The sequence below is a fragment of the Erinaceus europaeus genome, chromosome 7 (assembly GCF_950295315.1).
Source record: "Erinaceus europaeus chromosome 7, mEriEur2.1, whole genome shotgun sequence".
In the NCBI taxonomy this organism is placed as follows: Eukaryota; Metazoa; Chordata; class Mammalia; order Eulipotyphla; family Erinaceidae; genus Erinaceus; species Erinaceus europaeus.
In genome coordinates, this window is record NC_080168.1 from 77,981,499 (window position 1) to 78,003,999 (window position 22,501).

Sequence of the window (22,501 nt, forward strand, 5' to 3'; positions counted from 1 at the left end):
TAAGAAGACAATCATCTAAGAAAGAAGTGAGTCCTCATCAGCTACCAAGTCTGTTAGTGCTTTGACCTTGGACTTCCCAGTCTCTAGAGCTGTGAGAAATAAATGTTTGTTTAATAGGCAGCTAGTCTATAGTATTTTTGTCACAGCATCCTTAACAGACCAAGTTAACCAATAAATAATGTTTGGGAATTCAAGAGTTGCTTAATGGAGAAGTACACAACAATCTTGGCAAATATTTCTTATATACGATGATAACATTTATTCTTTATTCATTGCACACAGTTATCTACATAGGTTTATCAGAAAGCACTTAATAATTGGGTTATTCAAATTCTTCACATCTTACTAATCTTCTCTTTGCTTGATCTTCTACTTTATGAAACATAAGTGTCTTAAAGAAATCCTATATTGGGGGTTGGCACACCTGGGTGAAGGGACATGCTATAATGTACAAGGACCTGGGTTCATGCCCCTGGTCCCCACCTGCAGCAGGAAAGCTTTACAAGTGGTGAAGCTGTGCTGCAGGTGTTTCTCTGTCTCTTTCCCTTTCTATCTCCTCTTTCTCTCTTGATTTCTGATAGTCTTTTATTAAAGGTAATAAAAAGATTTAAAAGAAAAATACAGAAGGGGAAAAATGGTCACTGGAAAAAGCTGGAGCCAGGGAGGCAATGAACCCCTGTGCTAACCCTGGTGGCAAAAACAGTCCCCACCTATAGGGGGAAGGCTGCACCAGTGGTGAAACAGGGCTGCAGGTGTCTCTCTGGCTCTCTATCTCCCCTTTCCTATCAATTTCTGGCTGTCACTTTCCAATTAATAAATAAAAATAATATACAACATTTTAAAATCCTATATTGGAGCCAAGTGATGCATGAGTTCAAGCCTCTGGTCCTCACCTACAGAGAAGAAGCTTCACAAGCTGTGGAACAATGCTGTGGGTTTCTTCTCTCTCTCTCTCTCTCTCTCACCTATTAAAATAAAATAGGAGGGGTACTGGGGAGATAGTATAGTTATGCAAAAAAATATTTTCATCCCTGAGGCACCAAAGGTCCCAGATTCAATCCCTACCATCAAAATAAACCAGAGCTGAGTGGAGGCTGGGCAGTAGTTAAAACAAACATGTTATCATGTTCAAGGACCTGGGCTTGAGGCCCTGCTCTCCACCTCCTGGAAGGACTGTTCTCAAGTAGTAAAGCAGTGTTACTGGTGTCTCTCTTTCTCTTTTCCTCTGAATTTCTCTCTATCCTATACATTTTTATAGGATTATAAAACTTAAAAATGGCTACCAGGAGCACTAGATTTGTCATGTAGGCTTTGAGCCCCAGCAATAACCCTGGAGCAGGAGGAGGGGAAAAATGGTCTTCAGGAGCAGTGCAGTCATGGCGCAGGCACTAAGCCTCAGTGATAACTCTGGTGTCAACTGAAAAAAAAATTCTATATTACAGTTAGATTTATCAATATTATCCCCTTACAGTTTTGTAAATGTTGGTTTCATATATTTAGATTTTATGTTGCTATGTTCAGAGCCTCATGGCAACATGGAAAATCATGGCTTTGTATCTTTAAGTATTTTGTTTATTTTATTCTAATTCATGGTGGGGGCTTGGACAATAAAACTATTGGAAGGTTTTTTTTTTTTTTTTTTTTTTGGAGCACTTTCCAGCTCTGGTTTATGGTGCTGGTGGTGGTGGGGGTTGAACTTGGGACTGTGGAGCCTCAGGAATGAGAGTTTCTTTGCATAAGCATTATGCTATCTACCTCCATCCCTGGCTTTGGGTCTTTAATATATGGCTCCATGGGAGTCGGTCAGTAGTGCAGCAGGTTAAGCACACATGGCGCAAAGCGCAAGGACCAGCAGAAGGATCCCGGTTAAACACCATTCCCACCACCAAAAGACTGTGACCCATCCCTCCCACCCACTCCCACCCCCCACTGGCCCAGGAACCCTAAGACAGCAGGAACCTCACATCTCTACTATAGAGCCTCTACTTCCCCCAGTCCTGGAACCCTTGGATAGGGCCCACTTTCCCATATGTGTCTCCCAATCCACCCAAATAATATTGCATCCACTGATCACAACCTAACCAACGCAAGGATTGCCACTGTTGTTGTGGCGGTCTGGTGTCGGGCTGCACCGTGGAGAAGAGAGTGGACGTCCAGAGCAAAGGGGTACACAAATCTTTATTATAGGATGGGGGGGGTTGGTTCAGACCACGTGGGGCCAGCCCGCAATGGCCGTCCCCACTACCTGACCACGGGGGGAGAGCAGGGGCGAGATCTCAGAGAGGGAGAGCTGAGATCCCAGAGAGAGAGGGGGGGGTGAGGGGGCTTTTTATTGGGCGACAACCAGGGGTGACGTGTAGGGCCAGGATTGGTTGAAGGGGGCACTGCTAGGATTTCACAGGCGTAGTAAAACCTGGGGGCGGAGACTGCATCAGAATAACTCCTCAGCAACATGCCACCTCAACATGCTTCACCTCAGACTGTGTCCAGAGACTTCACATGTGGAATGACAACCCTTCAGCTTCATTACTCGGTCACCAGGTTCCAGATGCTATTAGGATGCTGGCCAGGCTTCCCTAGATTGAAGACCCCATCAATGTGTCCTGGAGCTCAGCTTCCCCACAGACACACCTTACTAGGGAAAGAGAGAGGCAGACTGGGAGTATGGACCGACCAGTCAACGCCCATGTTCAGCGGGGAAGCAATTACAGAAGCCAGACCTTCTACCTTCTGCAACCCTCAATGACCCTGGGTCCATGCTCCCAGAGGGCTAGAGAATGGGAAAGCTATCATGGGAGGGGGTGGGTTATGGAGATTGGGTGGTGGGAATTGTGTGGAGTTGTACCCCTCCTACCTTATGTTTTTGTTCATTAATCCTTTCTTAAATAAAAAATTAAAAAAAAAAAAGAAGAAGGATCCCGGTTCAAGCACCAGGCTCCCCACCTGCAGGGAAGTTGCTTCACAGGCAGTAAAGCAGGTCTGCAGGTGTCTGTTTTTCTCTCCCCCTCTCTGTCTTCCCCTCCTCTCTCCATTTCTCTCGGTCCTATCCAACAACGACGACATCAATAACAACAATAATAACTACAACAATAAAAAGACAACAAGGGCAACAAAAGGGAAAATAAATAAATTATATATATATGGCTGCATGACAGTCCACTTTATCCAACAGTGATGCATCGCTTGCCCTGCCTTATGACCAATTTCCTTGACAGTTTGGTGTTCAGGGTATGGGTTCTCTAGTTACTGTTTTCAGAGAAAGAGTCTCAGTTTTGAGGGTGTTTCATTTCAGCTTTCATCCTGCTGGAAACTAGAAAGCATATCCATACATCCCATGGAGATGGTACAGAGCAAAGTCCACCTGCAAACTGAATTTCCTGTGGACTACCATGCCTTAACCTCAGGGATATCTCACTGTTATCAAGTTCTTTTTGTCTCAACACCTGGATTTTCCTCTCTGTTCATCTCAGCTACATATTTTATCTGGCATTTCTATATATTTGAGTGGGCAGTAGATTCTCTACATCAGTACTCGTAGTCCCATAGACTGAAAGTCCTGGCCTGATTTCTAACCAACTAGATAAACTACACATATTCAGATGCAAAATAATTTTATGACTGTTCACATCACATCTATTTGTGGTACATGTTCCAATTTAGCATAATTCAGAAACAAAGAAAACCACTGCTATATATAGTTATAACTGTAATGGCCATGACTGTAGCATTTTCTTTATACTATTGGTTTCTGGGTTATCATTGAGAGAAATAGTAATTGAGGACTGGGGAGACAGCATAATGGTTATGCAAAAGACTTTCATGCCTGAGGCTCTGAGGCCCTAGGTTCAATCCCCAGTACCATGCCAGAGCTTCTCTCTCTGTATTTCTCTTTCAAGGAAGGAAGGACTGGTATTTATTAAAAATGTTCAATACTCTAGGCACTGTGTTAAGGAAAGCATTTTGAAGACATCCTAATTTACTTTGCATAAACAACTCCACCTACAAATAATGTAGGTGCTTGTCCTAGTTTTATGGACATGAACAATAGGGCCTAAAGGGGTTAGTAAACTGAACAAGATTACACAAGTAGTATATAGTGGAATCAGTACTTAAACTATTTAGCTTTTAAGCCCAAATATGTAACCATATTATATCTCATCTTTTATGGCACTGGGAATGATGAAGTGATGCAGGCACCAATCCCTAGTAATAACCCAATGGCAAAGTAAATAAATAAATAAAAACAAAAATATTAACTCTCCCTATTTTCAGATGATATGATAGTATACATAGAAAACCCTAAAGAATCCAGAAGGAAGCTTTTGGGAATTATCAGGCAATATAGTAAGGTGTCAGGCTATAAAATTAACATATCAAAAGTCAGTGACATTCCTTTAGGCAAACCCTAAGGTGGAAGAAGATATCCAGAAATCAGTTCCTTTTACTATAGCAACAAAAACAATAAAATATCTAGGAATAAACCTAACCAAAGAAGTGGAAGACTTGCATACTGAAAATTATGAGTCACTATTCAAGAACATAGAAAAAGACACAAAGAAGAAGAAAAATATTTCATGTTCATGGGTTGGAAGAATTAACATCATTAAAATGAATATACTACCCAGAATCATCTACAAATTTAATGCAATCTCCATCAAGAACCCAACCACATTTTATAGGAGAATAGAACAAATGCTACAAATGTTTATCTGGAACCAGAAAAGACCTAGAATAGACAAAACAATCTTGAGAAGAAAGAACAGAACCGGAGGCATCACACTCCCAGATCTCAAATTGTATTATAGGGCCATTGTCATCAAAACTGTTTGGTACTGGAACAAGAATAGACACACTGACCAGTGGAACAGAATTGCAAGCCTGGAAGTAAGCCCCCACATCTATGGACATCTAATCTTTGATAAAGATGCCCAGACTATTAAATGGGGGAAAGGAGAGTTTCTTAAACACATGGTGTTGGAAAAACTGGGTTGAAACATGCAGAAGAATGAAACTAAAAAACTATATTTCACTAAACACAAAAGTAAATTCCAAGTGAACTTGGATGTCAGACCAGAAACTATCAGATACTTAGAGGAAAATAATGGCAAAACTTTTTTCCGCATAAATTTTAAAGACATCTTCAATGAAAGAAACCCAATTATAAAGAAGACTAAGGCAAGAATATACCAATAGGACTGCATCAAATTTAAAAGCTTCTGCACAACAAAAGAAACCACTATCCAAACAAAGAGACCCCTCACAGAATGGGAGATCTTTACATGCCATACAACAGACAAGAGTTTAATAACCAAAATATATAAAGAGCTTGCCAAACTCAACAACAAGAAAACAAATGACACCATCCACAAATGGGGAGAGGACATGAACAGAATATTCACCACAAAAGAGATCTGAAAGGTCAAGAAACATGAAAAAACGTTCCAAGGCATTGACTGTCAGAGAAATGCAAATAAAGACAACAATAAGATACCACTTCACTCCTGTGAGAATGTTATACACCAGAAAAAATAGCAGCAACAAATGCTGGAGAAGTTGTGGGGACAAAGGAACCCTCCTGCACTGCTGGTGGGAATGTACTTTGGTCCAACCCCTATGGAGAACAGTCAGGAGAACTCTCAGAAGGCTAGAAATAGACATATCCTATGCCCTTCAATTCCTCTTCTGGGGATATATCCTAAGGAACCCAACACACCCATCCAAAAAGATCTGTGTACACATATGTTCTTAGCAGCACAATTTGTAATAGCCAAAACCAGGAAGCAACCCAGGTGTCCAACAACAGATGAGTGGCTGAACAAGTTGTGGTATATATACACAATGGAATACTACTCAGCTATTAAAAATAGTGATTTCACCATTTTCAGCCCATCTTGGATGGAGCTTGAAAAAATCATGTGAAGTGAAATAAGTCAGAAACAGAAGGATGAATATGGAATGATCTCACTCACAGGCAGAAGTTGAAAAACAAGATCAGAAGAGATAACACCTAGCATAACTTGGACTGGAGTTGGTGTATTGCACCAAAGTAAAAGACTCTAGGGTAGGTGAGGGGGAGAGTTCAGGTCCTGGAACATGATGGCAGAGGAGGATCTAGTAGGGATTATATTGTTGTGTAGAAAACTGAAAAATGTTATTTATGTACAAACTATTGTATTTACTGAAACTTGTAAAACAATCCCCCAATTAAAAAATTTTTTAAAATGAAAAAAAATTAACTCCATGTGAGAGGATAACAGAATATTTTTCTTTTCTTTTCTTTTTTTTTTTCCATCCTCCAGGGTTATTGCTGGGCTCGGTGCCTGCACCATGAATCCACCGCTCCTGGAGGCCATTTTTCCCCCCTTTTGTTGCCCTTGTTGTAGCTTCGTTGTGGTTATTATTATTGCCCTTGTTGATGCAATTCGTTGTTGGAGATAGGACAGAGAGAAATGGAGAGAGGAGGGGAAGACAGATAAGGGGAGAGAAAGATAGACACCTGCAGACCTGCTTCACCGCTTGTGAAGCGACTCCCCTGCAGGTGGGGAGCCGGGGGCTTGAACCGGGATCCTTACGCCGGTTCCTGCGCTTTGTGCCACATGCGCTTAACCCACTGCGCCACCGCCCGACCCCCAATATTTTTCTTTTCTAAGCTTATCTGTATAATTTATTTTTTTCTACAATAAATGTAATAATCTACAATAAATATAATACACATTATATATAAATTATTATTATTATTTTGCCTCCAGGGTTATCGCTGGGGCTCAGTGCTGGCCCTATGAATTCACTGCTCCTGGTGGCTGTACAGAAAAACATTTTGAGAGGAGGGGTAGAGAGAAGAAGAGAGAAAGATAGACACCTGCAACCTGCTTTACTGCTTGTGAAGCAACCCCTCCCCTACAGGTGGGGAGCTGGCAGCTCCAACCAGAATCCTTGCACCAGTTCTTGTGTTTCATACTATGTGCACCACTGGCTGGCCCCATATATATATTTATAAGAGGACTAGTCTATGTGGAAAATATCAACAGTCAATAATTCCTTAGCTACATTTATGAGTAACTGATCAATAATTGTCTGTGAATGGAAATTAGTAATAGAATCATATGAATATGGCAAGAGATTTAAAGGTGAGGAAACAAGTTCACCAAGTTAGCCAACTGAAGATGACAGTCTTTTCAGTATCAGCTTAGTTTCAGAAACATTAGATCAATAACACAGATGATAACAGGGTCTTCCTTTGGAGATTTAAGATGGAGCTATCCAGGAGTGGCTCAGTTAATATAATTTTCATGTAAGTTTCATGATCACTAAAAAAATGGAAAAAAATTAACTCCATATGAGAGGATAGCAGATCATTTTTCGTAGAGGGTAGAGAGCATAATGGTTATGCAAAGAGACTCTCATGCCTGAGGCTCCGAAGTCCCAGGTTCAATGCCCCTGCACCACAATAAGCCAGAACTGTGTTTCTGTGTCTTTCTCTCTCTGCATCTCTTTCAAAAATAAAATAAATTTTTTAAAAAAGATCATTTTTCTTTTCTAAGTTTATTTGTATAATTTGTTTTTCTAAAATAAATGTAATAATGTACATTAAATGTAATATACATTATATATCCACTTCGGAGAACTATATCCACTGCTTGAAAACAAACAGTATAAGAAACTTATAAAGGGGAGTTTACTGTTTTTGGAGCTAAGACCTTTATCTAATCTTTGATGAGAGCAGAGATCTCCCCAGAGGTTCCAACTTCCTATGCCTCTCTCTGGCCCCATCAAAAGTCTGAGTTTACTTCAGAGAGGTACTATGGAGTATCAGAAAAAAGAATGGAGCATGTTAATCTCTGGGCTGATGTTTCTCAAGGATGGTAGTCACTTCGGAGAGATCTAAAGGTCAAGAGGAAAATTTTCCTACTTCCATTTCAGTCGGAGCCCTTCCTTTCTATGGTCTTTACCCTCCTACCAGAACATATCAACAACTCATTGAGGAAGACAATTATGAACCTCTTAAAATACATGCCTTAAAATTCACTATAGTTAAAGGGGCCATGGTTTATCAGAAAAAAAAAAACAGCTTGAAATCTTCATCTTTTTGAACACATGCATGAACCAAAAGTCAAAATTCAAAATTCAGTCAGTCTGGCTCTGTAAAGAAGCCACATTCGAATCCTCCTGAAGGAGTAGGGCTACACTAGTCTAAGACATAATCTTCATCAACCATCAAGGACATACAGAGAGCATCTGTGCCATGATATTTGCTCTCTAGTTCTCAGAAGAAAAGGTGATAGGTAGAAAGAAAAATAAACAAAAGTAATGACTTTACTTGGTTGCCACAGTTTATCGATGACACTAGGCTAGGAGACATATCTGATTTTATTTTGTAGAATTCTTTAAAATGTTTACTGTAGCCCCCCTCATATATGCAGGGAGTATAAAACCACACTGAATCCTTGGACAGCCCTCTCAGAACACTGTGAGTGAGGACTGTTCCTGGATTCAAGTTCCTCCAAAGTTAAGTCCTCAGTTTAATTGCTTCAATAAACTCACCCAATAGCTTTGGTCAGATTTTCAGTTAACACAACTGTAGACAGTTCTCCAATCACTTCATGCTCGCACACTTCTATACCTTACAGAAAATACTTCTATTTGAAAATGACCCCCCCCCCTTGAGAAATAGATATTAAGCAAGTAAAACACTTGTATTAATGTCTGACAATTTAGTCCTCAGCTGTGGGTCTAAAAATCACTGTTGTTCTAATTCATCACAGTTCATTTTATAGGCCTTGGTACGGGATTAACAAAACCGGCCCTTCTGGTTCCCAACTAAATACTTTCTGCTAAGCAAATAGCAGACCAGATTTGCTATATTTATGGTCTCACTTTCAGTCACTATAATCCATTACTTTAGCTCTTTACTGACCCCATTTGTGCCATCTCTGGGGATATCCTCTCACAACTATGGACTAGGAAGATTCACAGTGTAAAGGCACAGGGAAAAAATGCTCTTTGTCCTGCCAAATAGGACCACCTGGGTAAAATGATATAGCAAATATAAATCCACTGGGAGCAAATCCTTTATAATGCTCAGAGTCTGGATTTGGATGTGGGGGTAGGGTATGTATAAAAGAAGTGAGTGTTCTGGTTTCCCTAGGAACTGCTGAAATAACTAGTAATCAGAGTTATCTCCTTATGGGTCTTGTTTGGGGTGGGTTGGGAAGCCATGAGGTGCGTGGGGTGACTACTATCAATAGAAGCAGGGAAAGTACTAGACTATCAATGACAAACAGGGAAAACTACTATCCAGTAAGAAGCAATTGGCAGAGATAATAAAGAGTTTTCTTCATACCTTACCTCCAAGGCAGGTGTCTACCTGAAACAGGTTAGAAGGGGGAAAAGCAAGATCTTGGGAATTGGTTCATTTCAGGAATGTCAAAACAATACTAAACTAACTGTGATACTGAAACAAGTTATGTTTCTGTTTGTCCACCTGTGGTGTAAGAAGTGCATTTTGGTAGTGGGTATGATGAATCAGGTACTTTAAGATATAGCCTTAAAATCTGCAAAAAATGAGAGAATGAAGAATATAACACACATTACATGTACAAGTAATCTGTATTTGTTTTCCCACCAGGGTTAACACTGCATTTCCACACCTGCACAATCCTCAGCTCCTGATGGTTACTTTCTCTCTCATTCTATCTCTGTCTCTGTCTATATCTCTCTCATAGAGAACAAGAGACAGAGAGGGAGAACAAGAACACAGTAACACACTCTGCTACTTGAAAAGTTTCCTCCATGTGGCGGCCAGGGGTACAAACCAGGGTCCTTGTGTATGACAAAGTGTGTGCCCTACCAGTAGTTATCTCTCAGCCTCTGCAATCTGTATTCTTTCCAATCCTCACTCCCCACACACTATTTATCTTTATTATACTTACAAGGAAAACATGCTTAATCAGAACTGTTAGCATAAAGTAGAGTGGTGAGTTTGAAGATCAAATCTATTATATTTACCACTCAAGGTCATAAACTGCTACTTGCTTTAGAATGCAGACCAATATGTCCTGGAATCCCATCTCTTCAGAGCCCCACCCTACTAGGGAAAGATAGGGACACCCTCTCTATTTCCCTCATCCCCTCTCAATTTCTCTCTGTCCTATTGAGTAAAAAAATTAATTAATTTTTTAAAATAATAAAGTTTAGTACCAAGTGAATGCCTAAAGCATAACAGCCTTCCAATAAATTATTCTGGAATGCTTCTGAATTCATGGATGAACCTTTAAAACAGATAGACATTATCATTTTATTATGCTTAGGAATTTTAGAAAAGTCTATGATGCAGGTTGCATAACATTTTCTCATTAGTAATAAGTGTTTTTAAAGGAATCCCAGATTCAATTTCTAGTTCAAATAAAGGAATGGAAATAGCCACTAATCTGAAAACAAAAAAGAAATCACTCAATAACTGGCAAGAATATTTGAGAATAATAGAAGTTAAGTTTTTGCCTATGCAGTGAGATCTGAGACGGAAAAAAGAAAAGTAGCTTTAAAAAATTAAACCTGAGAAGATAATAAGATGACATCTATTAAATAAGTGTGTACATTTCAGCCACCTGGACTGATGAAGAGTAAAGATACATGATTAAATGCTTAGGTAAATTCACAGGAGGATAGCATCTCTTTCTCAAAAGCACTGTAAGTACCTACGGTTACTAGAGGGACTCAGTAAACTACCCAAAGTTCACTGAAAAAAGAGCTATTCAGTTTTTGAAAAGATGCTCTGAAATTAATATGAACATAAACATACTACATGTTATTTTCAATAAGAGAAAATTGTACACTAAAACTATACTGCCTATGCTGTTAAGTAAACCTTTGTCCTGTTTAAAAGGAAAGCATATAAATAAACAAATGAAAGAAAAGAGATATATGGACAAGAGGACAACAATTTCTACAGCTTTCCAACAGAATTGTCTCCTCTCACAAGATCAAGCCTAAGACTCTCCAAGCATCCCCCACTCACTAGGAAAATCAATAGCATTACCTGCAGGGTGCCTTTTTTTTTGCGTAAGGCTTTTATCCCATCTTAGCAACATAAAAACACACACACACACAGGATGTATATAACCTTGAGGCTCACCAACAGCTGGCCTCCTAAATGCAGTCTGCTTAGAAAGGAACATTGTGGTTTACTTTGACAACTCTCACATGGTTCTGCCAAGCTGAAAAACTGATGGGAGAAATAAATAAGCTGACTGTACTGTGTACATCAAGAGAACTAATACTTTAAAGTCAAAAGGATATCTATGCTATCTAATGTGACATAATGCTTTATTCTGTATTGGTTTTATTTCTTTATTTTTATTGCCACTAGTGTTATCACTGGGGCTCAGTGCCAGCACTACAAATCCACTTTTCCTGGCAGCCTTTTTTTCCATTTTTTTTCTCTTTTAATTTGATAGGACAGAGAGAACTTGAAAGGAGAGGAGGGGGATAGAGGGACAGATAAAGATAGACAACTGCAGACCTGCTTCACCATTTGTGAAGCTATCCCCCTACAGACAGGGAGTAGTGGCTCAAACCTGGGTCCTTGTGCTTGGTAACATGTACCTTTAACTGCCCAGTTGCCAACATAAGTCTTTATAAAAAGAATAAAAGTTGTGTGTGATAATAATTCAGCTGTGGGGCATAGGACTTGCATGCCTGAGACTTCTGATTTGATCCCCAGTACCACAAGTGCTGGGCTGGTGCTCTGGCTTCTCTCTCTCATTTGAATCTCTCTCTCTCTCTGTCTCTATCATATGATTCAAATAACAAAATGAATCTTTGAAAATAAGAAAAAATAAAAATCAGAAATGTTATGCATGTACAAACTATTGTATTTACTGTCAACTGTAAAATATTAATCCCCCAATAAAGAAATGTAAAAAAATAAGGAAAATAATTTTTAAAAAACCAAACAAAATCTAATATGACTTGTTTTTTTGTAAATCCAGCCTACATTTGTACATCATTTCCATAGAGGAAACATGCACGGTGGGTCAGAATAACTGACACAAACATATAGAGTGCATAAGACCATGATTTTCATAACTATTTTATTTATCTAAATGTTTGGTACATATTAGAAAACAAAATGTTCACACCTAAGGATGTTATGTATTAGAAAATTCTAGATTCTGTTTGATACTTGCTGGAAAAATATGCAGGGAATGAAATCCTGGTTCCATGTGTAACAAAACATTAAAAAAATTCATTGCCTTGATTTTGACTGTGGATACTAAATAATATTTATATGTCAAGTAATAGTCAGTAAAGTGAATCTCAGTAGTTCCCAAAGTTCAAAGGACTTTTTACGGCATAAAAACCTTACTCAGCTATTACACTAGCACATACACACTTGTATGTTGCAGAATATAAACATGTTCCATACTCACAAAATATGCGTAACAAAGTTTCATAGAAACCTTGCAATCATAAATGACATGTTTCAACTTTCTTGTCTTTCTCAGAAAAAGTCCATCTCTGAAGAAGATGCAGGTAAAATTGGAATAATTTCACAGTATAGGCAGTCAGTTTAATCATAATACCTAAACAACATAAGGAAAGGATAATACATGCTAATATTTTGAAGGAAGTTTTTTTGTTTGTTTGTTTAACTTTTGCACTTTCTTCATGAGCTGGAAGTCTCTTATCTTTCAAAACCTGTTACTAAAATTCCTACACCTGTACTTACAGAAATAAGAAAACAAGACTGGAAGAAAGTGCTGTCTAGGACTTTACTTTGAGCTGGGATTTACATATCCACCTGGGGCCTCTTGTGTGCTCTCTCTCTTTTAAATCTGCAGAGAAACAAAGGCATACACACATACATGGACATAAAAACGCATACATGTACAATGCACATCACTGCACAGATTCATTAATACCATGAGAAGAGACTAATCCCAACGTGAGAAACAGACCAAAGGACTGATAGCAAGAAATAGGTTTCCTTTAAATTCCACTTGGATCCTTCAGGTCCCTTGTTCCCACAGTTCCTCTTCAACCAGAAACTAAGGATCAGAAAGACAAAACAGGTAGCATCCAAGAAAGAGAAATAAAACGGAGTGCTGACTTTTCTAGGGTCCTACAGAAATTAGCGGAGACTCCGCTACACAGAAGGGAACCCTCAAAGTACACCAGCCCAGAGCCCCCAGAGTCCCCACTTAAGCATCGAGGAGAAAAGAGAATGAATACTAGTGGTCATTGTCATTAAGAAATAAAAAGAGTAATAATAGTTGTCACCAAGGGGTTCCGCACAGCAGCTGCACGTGGAGCTGGCTTCTTCTCCAGCCCCCACTGCCCGCAGCCTCCCCCGACAGCCCCACACCCAAAGGATACCAGCGCAGGTGCTGCAGCACAGCGGGGTGAGGTGGGGCGTGGTCGGTGGAGCAATCTGGCCACGCCCTGCCCTCCGAAGCAGGCCCCGCCCCTGTATCGAGCCCCGCTCCCAAGCCACCGCCTTCTCGGGTCCGGACTCGCCCTCCCACAATCAGGCCCCGCCCACAAGTGGGCCCCGCCCTCCCGCTTTTTTCCAGCTCCTGAAGGTCTGGAAGGGCGGGCACGGCCAGTATCGCCCTCTGGTTGCTGAGGGTCAGACATTGGCCTCTGCTGGACGAGCGGCGAGGGTGGCCTGGGCCCTATATTTCAGGACAACATCCCATCCCACGGGGACTCTCGCGACTGCAACTGACCGTTACCTCAGCTGCCTGCTGCCTAAATTCATTCCGCGGAAACGAAGATCAAAGACCAGTTGTTTTGAGCAATAGCAGCAGCTTGAAGCTTGCAGACCTCTCCCAGGATAACACGGAAGGAAAGGCTCTGGTGTCAAGTAGGACTTACAACCCAGAAGCACACCTTGAGCTCTTTTGTGCACAGTCAACTTCTGTGAATAAAAGGCCTAACTGTGCAGCTCTGAAGGGGTTCCTTGTAGGCTGTCATTAGAATAGTGAGGTGACAAGCACTTCCAAGTCGCCGTAAGAATTAAACTCACTTTTTTGTGTGGGGGTGGAGTCGGGGATACTCATTTCTGGTATCATTTCTGAGCAGTACTATATAACTGGAACAGCAACCTAGGAAACTTTCACTAAATAGAAGAGCACCTTATTTTGGATTAAATAATTATGAATCATCCACAGTGCTTGAGATACATAGACGACATTACAGGGGGAAAAAAGTCTTTCTTGTCAATGGTTAAGTTATTGTAGATCTTCAAAGGCTACTCTTGAGAAATCATCTTTTTGACCAAACACTCTTTACAAATTCATAAAATGTTTGCATTTTAGAGAGAGAAAAAAAATCAATGCTATTTCTATTGTTCTGGGGACCTAGTATTTACTAGCTAGAAAAACAGTGGCAGACTGGGCTTTTGCTAACATGGGAAATTGAAGAATGATTCTGATTAGTAATTGCTATACATATGTCTTAATTATAAGCCTATTTCTTTTAAATTTTTACTTGTAAAATGGAAATATTGACAAGACTATAGGATAGGAGGGGTACAATTCCCACCCACCCCCCAGGAATGCGTATCCAATCCCCTCCCTTGATAGCTTCCTTATTCTATAAACCTAAGTTTTATCTACATTCTTTCTAGAAGTTTTAGAAAATCATTTTTATCCTCTTTCTTCTATAGGAATTCTGCCTGGGCTCAGTGTGATATTAACACACAATGATTTTCATTAAGATCTAATCTAGATTCCAATGAATCATTTTCAGCAATGAATCCAACAAATTAAAAACTTTCAATTTTCATTTAACCAATAGTTATGAATAATAGTGCTTATTATTAATTAAGATGAAAAACTACCCACAACTTCTTCGAAGACCCTTACCTCCAAAACTCCCCAAGTTGCCTTTGTATAAGAAAGGTATGTATATTAATGAGATACGTTACTGTAGTTTTTCATAAAAATTTACATTGGCCAGGGAGTCGGGCAGTAGCGCAGCAGGTTAAGCGCACAGGGCATGAAAGGCAAGGACCCGCGCAAGGAAGCCAATTCAAGCCTCCAGCTCCACACCTGCAGGGAAGTCACTTCACAGGTAGTGAAGCAGGTCTGCAGGTGTCTTTCTCTCCCCTTCTCTGTCTTCCGCTCCTCTATCCATTTCTCTCTGTCCTATCTAACAACAACATCAGTAACAATAATAACTAGAACAATAAAAAAATAAGGGCAACAAAAGGGAAAATAAATAAATATAAAAACATTTACATTGGCAAAGACAGAACATATTCTGGACCATAAAAGAAACATTAACAAACTTAAAAGTGAAGTATTCTCTAAAACCAGCAAGATAGCTCACCTGGGTGCTTTCCTGCTTTGTCATATGAATAACCCACGTTTCTGTCCCAGGCCCCACAGAACTCAGAGAAGCTCTGGTAGTGTGCTTTGTCACTCAGGTTCTCCCTCTTTCTCTCTCTCTCTCTCTCTCCCTCCCTCCCTCCCTCTCTCTCTCTCTCTCTCTCTCTCTGAAAAAGTCAACTTTGAGTGGTAAAAAAGTGAGTGTAATTCCCCAGAGACAGAAAAAAAAAGTGAAATATTCTCTGCGAACATAATGAAATTAAGCTAAATATCAGTAACAAATGCCTAGGAATTAAAGATGTGAATACTAAATAGCACATTTAAACTGTACATGGGTCAAAGAAGATACACAAAATACTTCAAAATATTTTGAACTCAGTGAAAATGAAAATACAACATCCAAATTTGTGTGAATATATATATATGTATATATGAAAAAGATTGATCTGAAATATATAATCTACTTAGGTTTACCCACCAACATTGCAATTTTCTTGTTGAAATTTAACACAGCTAACATAAACTATCATAGATGTCTTAATGGTGAGAAACTTGATGTTTTCCCCATAAAATTAAGAAACAGAAAAAGGAGTTCCCTTTCTCCACTGCTATTCAGCAATTATATGGGAAAATACTAGGTAGTAAACAAACAAGCAAATGAGAAAATAAAAGATTTAAAGCTTGAGAATAAATAAAACTGTCTTTTCAAATGGCATGAATAGTAGATTAAAAATTTCTAAAAAGTAGTTATTATAGAATGTTACAGGATTAATAAAAACATTAATATATAAAATATTAACATGCTAAAATCAATTGCTTCTATTACATTAGCAATGGAATTCGAAAGTCAAACACAATAACTTAGTATCAAACATCATACAATTTAGATAATTTGAAAAAAAGACATACATAAGCCTACCAAGGTATATAGTATTTGTAAGAGGTACTCTAGAAATTTGTGATAAAATAAATTGTTAAAAATACAAATACAGGGAGTTGGGCGGTAAAGCAGCAGGTTAAGTGCAGGTGGCGCAAAGCACAAGGACTGGCATAAGGATCCAGGTTTGAGCCCCCCCCCCCCGCACCCCATCTGCAGGGGAGTCGCTTCAGAAGCGGTGAAGCAGGTCTGCAGGTGTCAGTCTTTCTCTCCCCCTCTGTCTTCCCCTCCTCTCTCCATTTCTCTCTGTCCTATCCAATAACATCAATAACAACAACAATAATAACTACAACAACAGTAAAAAACAACAAGGGCAACAAAAGGGAAAATAAATAAATATAAAAATGCAAATATATATAGGAAGATTCAATATTGCTAAGATGTTAATCCTTGGACTGGGGAGATATGTCACTGGGCAGGCATATTCCTTGCCAGGAACATGGTCCAGGCTTGAGTCCTGACTCCACATGAAGAGTGCCATAGTACAGGGGAAGCTCTGATGCTATGGTATCTTTCCCTCTTTTTCTCTCTGTCTAAATGAAAAAGTGACCTAGGAACAGTGAAATTGCATGTGTGAGACCCTGGTTCCACAAAATGAGTACATAAATTAAAATAATCAATTCTTCTAAATGTATCAACAGGTTCAACATGATCCCAGTCAAAATTGTAACAAGTTACTTCACACATATAGAAAATTTAATTTAGAGGGCTGGGCGGTGGCACAGTGGGTTAAGCGCACATGGCACGAAGCACAAGGACCAGCGTAAGAATCCCAGTTCAAGCCCCCAGCTCCCCACCTGCAGGGGAGTCACTTCACAGGCAGTGAAGCAGGTCTGCAGGTGTCTATCTTTCTCTCCCCTTCTCTGTCTTCCCCTCCTCTCTCCATTTCTCTCTGTCCTATCCAACAACGACAGCAATAACAACAACGATAAACAATAAGGACTACAAAAGGGAAAAAATTAAAAAATAAAGAAAAATTAATTTAAGCTTATAAACAAGGGCAAACGATATGAAATTGTGAATCCAAATCCAAATAAGACAAAGAATGGTAGTCACTATCCAATTTCAAAACTTTATAGTAATAAAGTTTGAGTAATCAAGATTGCCTTCCAAAAAATAGTCAAATAAGTCAATGAATGAGAATAAAGAACCAAGAAAAGGTACACACAAATATAACCTTTTGGTCTTTGACAGAGTAGAGATAATACAATAAATAATGTATAGTTATTTTCAATAAGTGGTATGAAAACAACTCAACAATAACATGCTAAAAAAATCTTATAGCTTATGAGAAAAAGAGACACAAGAATCATACACCTAAATGTATAATTGTAAAAATTCAAGAACTTGGGGGCTGGGCAGTAGCGCAGTGGGTTAAGCACACATGGTGTGAAGCACAAGGACCAGGTAAGGATCCTGGTTCAAGCCTCTGGATCCCCACCTACAGTGGGGGTCACTTCACAAGCTGTGAAGCAGGTCTGCAGGTGTTTATCTTTCTCTCCCCCTCTCTGTCTTCCCATCCTCTCTCCATTTCTCTCTGTCCTATCCAACAGCAACAGGAATAATAATAGCAACAACAATGATAAACAACATTGAAAGGAAGAATAAATATGGTGGGAGGGTGGTGGTTGGAAGGAATTCTATGTTCTATTGAGATATTTGTTCAGGTTATTTGCTTTATTTTAAAAATGGAAGATAGAGAAAAATAAAGATTTTGAGATAACTTTGATTAGTTTCCTGTACACAGCAAGTAAACATTCTTCTACTACTGCTCTTCATACTAACAAGGCACACATCTCCCCCCAAGGCTTTTCTAATCACTTTTCAGCTGAGAAAATAAAAACATTTTAATTATTTTAGTGAAAATGTAATAGAAAAACACATCTTTATCATTTTTGTTATATAGAAATGAGAAAACAGGGTTGGGGATATAGCACAATGATTATGCAAAAATACTAGTGCCAGAGGCTCCAAAATCCCAGGTTCAATTTCTGGCATTAACATATGCCAGAGCTGAGCAGTCCTCTAGCAAAAATAAATAAATAAATATATCTATCTATCTATCTATATATATATATTTGATATAGTGAGTCATCTAAGAATATAAGTACAGATTTTAAAAGACAATATTGTGTCCTTTGGAACAAAACTGATGGAACTGGAGGTGATTATGCATAGTGAAGTAAATTAGGAAGTCTTTGTTTGGAGTAGTTTTATATGATAAATGATAAATTTATATGACCAATGATGGTGAATGATAAAAAATGATAAATGTCATCAAAATCATTTCTACTTGTTCATATTGCCAGGGTTTTTAGTGCAGTTGCTGAGAAATCTCCTATTATATCCTATTCTCTGTTCAATTCATTCTGTTCTTCCAAGATTAATTTCATACCTTTTCTAAATCTAACACTAGCCTTCTCTAATTGTTCACTTCTTCCTCAAATTTATCAGTCAGTTACACAAAAGTCCTGATAACTGAGCAAGTATATACAGAAATTTTTTAGAAGGTGAAAGAGGGGGAAATAAAATAAAAAAAATATATATATATATGAATTCTAAGACATTTTGTTCCTGACACTTGGATAATTACTATCTAACTGTGCTTCCCTCCGCCCCTTTTCTGTTTTAGGCAAGACTGATAAAACTATGCCATCACAAGTAGGATTTATTCAAGATGAAATCACTTCCATCATTCAAAGAGATGTTGTTAATTTTCCTGATGTTTCAAGAACTCAGTCACCACCAGCCCCTGTCACTATTCATACTGTGTTTATTGATGACCAAGTTCAAGAAAGAGTGGCAACAATTACAACATCCCCAAAGTTGTCTAGGGCAAAAATTTTTGTGCAAGTTTCAAAGACCATTACCGGTTCTGTTTTTTTCCCAACTAGTCATCCAGCTTCATCTCGTATTTTTAAGAGAAAAAAGAGGCGAAGGGAAAGTTCAAGAAAATCAAAGGAAGAATCAGGACAATTAAAATATATTTATTTGGGTAGCAATATAAAAGAACTTCAGATCACAGATTTTAACAAACCTTTAAATGTTCATTCCTCGGTTCCTTATAGACACAAAGATTATTTACTGTTATCCAAGTACTCAGACCATGCTTTAAAGAAAAAGCAGATGAATTTTAGTGCACCAGAGACAACTTCTCGACTAGGAACAACACCTATTAAACAAGAAAGACGATGGCTTAAGCAGTTACATCAAACTACTGTATCGCTAAGTGTTACTGATTTCCCAGGTCCCATTTCCTTACCAAAACCACAATTACCAAGAAAACCAGCAAGACAGACGGAGATAGGTAAATTGAGTCTGAACATGGTTTATAATAAAAGGTTCTAATGCGGTAAAGGAGAGAGAAAGCAAATTCAAACAAATGGTACCCACTCCATGGGCTTGCAGGGTGAAATAGTGAGACCAATTTTTAACTATATATTCAATGTATGGGTCAGAATGTAAGGACAGAAATCCTAACCGTATCTATTTGCAAAGGTCAAATTTACTCAAATGGTAGTAGTAGTAGTAGGAAAAGAGATCAAAGTATTAGAAAAGGTAATATAAAGAAGTGAGACTGGGGCCGGGTGGCTCGAGCAGTTAAGCTGGTCTGCAAGAGTCTATCTTTTTCTCTCTTTCTCTATCTTCCCCCTCCTCTCTCAATATCTTTGTCCTATTCAATACAATAGAAAGAAAAAAAAAGTGAAAATGAACAATAATTTAGAAGCTTATCTAGATGAGGGTCAGAACCAGAATGCAATGAAGGATGCCTTCATGAGCACCTTTTCATGAAGGATCCCAATTCATTAAAAAACACAGTTACATATTATGAGATCATAATACTCTCAAAATAAATTTTCACAAAAATTCAATTCCTTTTTTTTCCTTTTCCTATTTAACAGAAGCTGAAAATGTAGCAAATATCCTAAAGCCAAAAAAATCAGTTCACTCTGAAGGTAATGTTGACTTTCTATCATTCTTTAAAAAAAAAAAAATATATATATATATATATATATATATGATCTCCCTGTAAAAGTACTCATAATCATGTATTTTGTGCATATGTATATGATTCATAGGTATGTCTCATTAATTTTCCAGCTCCTTAAGTCATTTATTTAGCAATTATATTTTAAGTATTAATGAAAGGCCAAATAGCATACTGATGTTGGAAAGGGTTTTTCATCTGAGTTAGTTTACAGAGATATGCAATAATGAGAGTTAAGTACTTCTATGTGTCAGGCATTGTTGGATTGTTATTTGTCTTTTAAATAGAGACAGACAGGGAAGTAGGGCAGTAGCGCAGCGGGTTAAGCGTAGGTGGCGCAAAATGCAAGGACTGGCATAAGGATCCCAGTTTGAGCCCCTGGCTCCCCACCTGCAGGGGAGTCCCTTCAGAGGCAGTGAAGCAGGTCTGCAGGTGTCTGTCTTTCTCTCCCCATCTCTGTCTTCCCCTCCTCTCTCCATTTCTCTTTGTTCTATCCAACAACGACGACATCAGTAACAACAACAATAATAACTACAACAAGGGCAACAAAAGGGAATAAATAAATATTAAAAATAATAATAATAATAAAATAGAGACAGAGAAGCAGAGAGAGTGAAAGATGCCACAAAACCAAAGCTTCCTTTGTGGTGGCAACCAGGCTGGAACATGAGTCATGCACATGGCAAAGCAGCACACCATTTCACCATCCCATGATTTTGACTTTAGTTACCTTAGAAACAAAACAAAAACAAAAACAACAACAACGAAAACCAAACAAAATAAAAACACCTCATCTTCAAGAAAGACTACATCACAGTATTTCTATAAATAATTTCACAAATACAAATTGTAATTTAAAAATTCACAGTTACCAATAGCACAAAGAGAAAGACAAGATTAATGAAAACTAGAAGACAGTGATAGAAGCATACCTACAGGGGTTTCAGCTATTAGGATTTTAAAATAATCTGATGACTTCTGGATCTTTTGAAGATTTGCAAACTTGTCACCAGAATCAAGTATTAAAGACATCTACATGCCATTACATAGGAAATTAGCCATTACAGGCATGACTTGTGTGATCAGAATTTTTTTTTCTGCCTGCAGGGTTATTGCTGGGGTTCGGTGCCTGCACTAGGAATCCACTGCTTCAGGAGGCCATTTTCTCCATTTTTTTCCCCTTGTTATTGTAGGATAGGACAGAGAAATCTACATATGAGGGAAAGATAGATAGGGGGTGAGAAAGATTGACACCTTCAGACCTGCTTCACTCCTTGTGAAGCAAACCCCCAGCAGGTGGGGAGCCAGGAGCTGGAACTGGATCCTTGCACTTCACACCATGTGTGTTTAACCCTCTGCACTATTGACTGGCCCCCATGATGAAAAATTTTAAAATGAGGTAAAGTCTTGATTTAGCTCTGTGTTTACTTTTGCTTTGGCCTGGGGCGTTTGTGGGATTGGAGACCAGAGCATGAATAGTAACTGGTAGTATTACTGGATCAAGGAGATAACGGACTTCAGAGGTACCAATACAGATGGGACGAGGGGAAGGTGATGGCACACATGATTAAGTGCACTTGCTACAACGCTTAAGTACCTGGTCCCTACCTGCAGGGGGAAAGCTTCATGAGTGGTGAAGGAGGACTGCAGGTGTCTCTCTGTCTCTCTATCTCCCTCTCTAACCTCATTTACCTCTCAATTTCTTTCTGTCCTATCTGTCCTATCAAATAAATCAATACATTTTTTTAAAAAAAAAAGTCAAACAGAGGGGACTTGAGGGGTAAAATCTCTGAAAAAAAAGTCTTCCCAAGGGGCCAGGCGGTAGCGCACCTTGTTGAGTGCACACACCACAGTGCATAAGGACTTGGGTTCAAGCCCCTGGTCCCTGTCTGCAGGGGGGGAAGCTTCACAAGTGGTGAAGCAGGGCTGCAGGCGTGTCTCTCTTTCCCTATCTCCCCCTTTCCTCTCAATTTATCTCTCTCTATATATTGGATAAATAAGTGAATAAATAAAAATATTTTTTAAATTCTTCCTGTTATCTGTACATAAATTCCTTAATGGTGTCAGCTGATTGCTAAACTGTGCATGTTAAGGACAAGACTTTAAAAAACCACAAAAATCATCAGATGAGATGGTAAGGCACTGAGACTACATTCCATAGTTGCACAGGAAACATTTATTGGAGTTAAAAATCTGTCATGATATAGGGACTTCCAAATAAACAGACTGGGCTTTCAACTGAAA

At 38.8% G+C, this 22,501-nt stretch overlaps 2 protein-coding genes across 2 annotated transcripts in view; one reads left to right on the forward strand and one right to left on the reverse strand.

The window, feature by feature from the left end:
- The window catches only part of LCP1 (lymphocyte cytosolic protein 1), a 117,927-nt gene extending 104,594 nt beyond the window's left edge, over nucleotides 1-13,333 (reverse strand). The window contains exon 1 of the mRNA XM_007521209.3: nucleotides 13,279-13,333. The gene's annotated coding sequence lies outside the window, so the exon portion shown is untranslated. The remainder of the gene's footprint in view (nucleotides 1-13,278) is intronic.
- Nucleotides 13,334-14,672: 1,339 nt separating this feature from the next.
- LRRC63 (leucine rich repeat containing 63) overlaps nucleotides 14,673-22,501 on the forward strand; it is a 45,011-nt gene continuing 37,182 nt past the window's right edge. Inside the window, exons 1-3 of the mRNA XM_007521232.2 lie at nucleotides 14,673-14,903; nucleotides 18,902-19,576; nucleotides 20,172-20,225. Coding sequence (XP_007521294.2) covers nucleotides 14,831-14,903; nucleotides 18,902-19,576; nucleotides 20,172-20,225 — 802 coding nt within the window. The 5' untranslated portion in view covers nucleotides 14,673-14,830. The remainder of the gene's footprint in view (nucleotides 14,904-18,901; nucleotides 19,577-20,171; nucleotides 20,226-22,501) is intronic.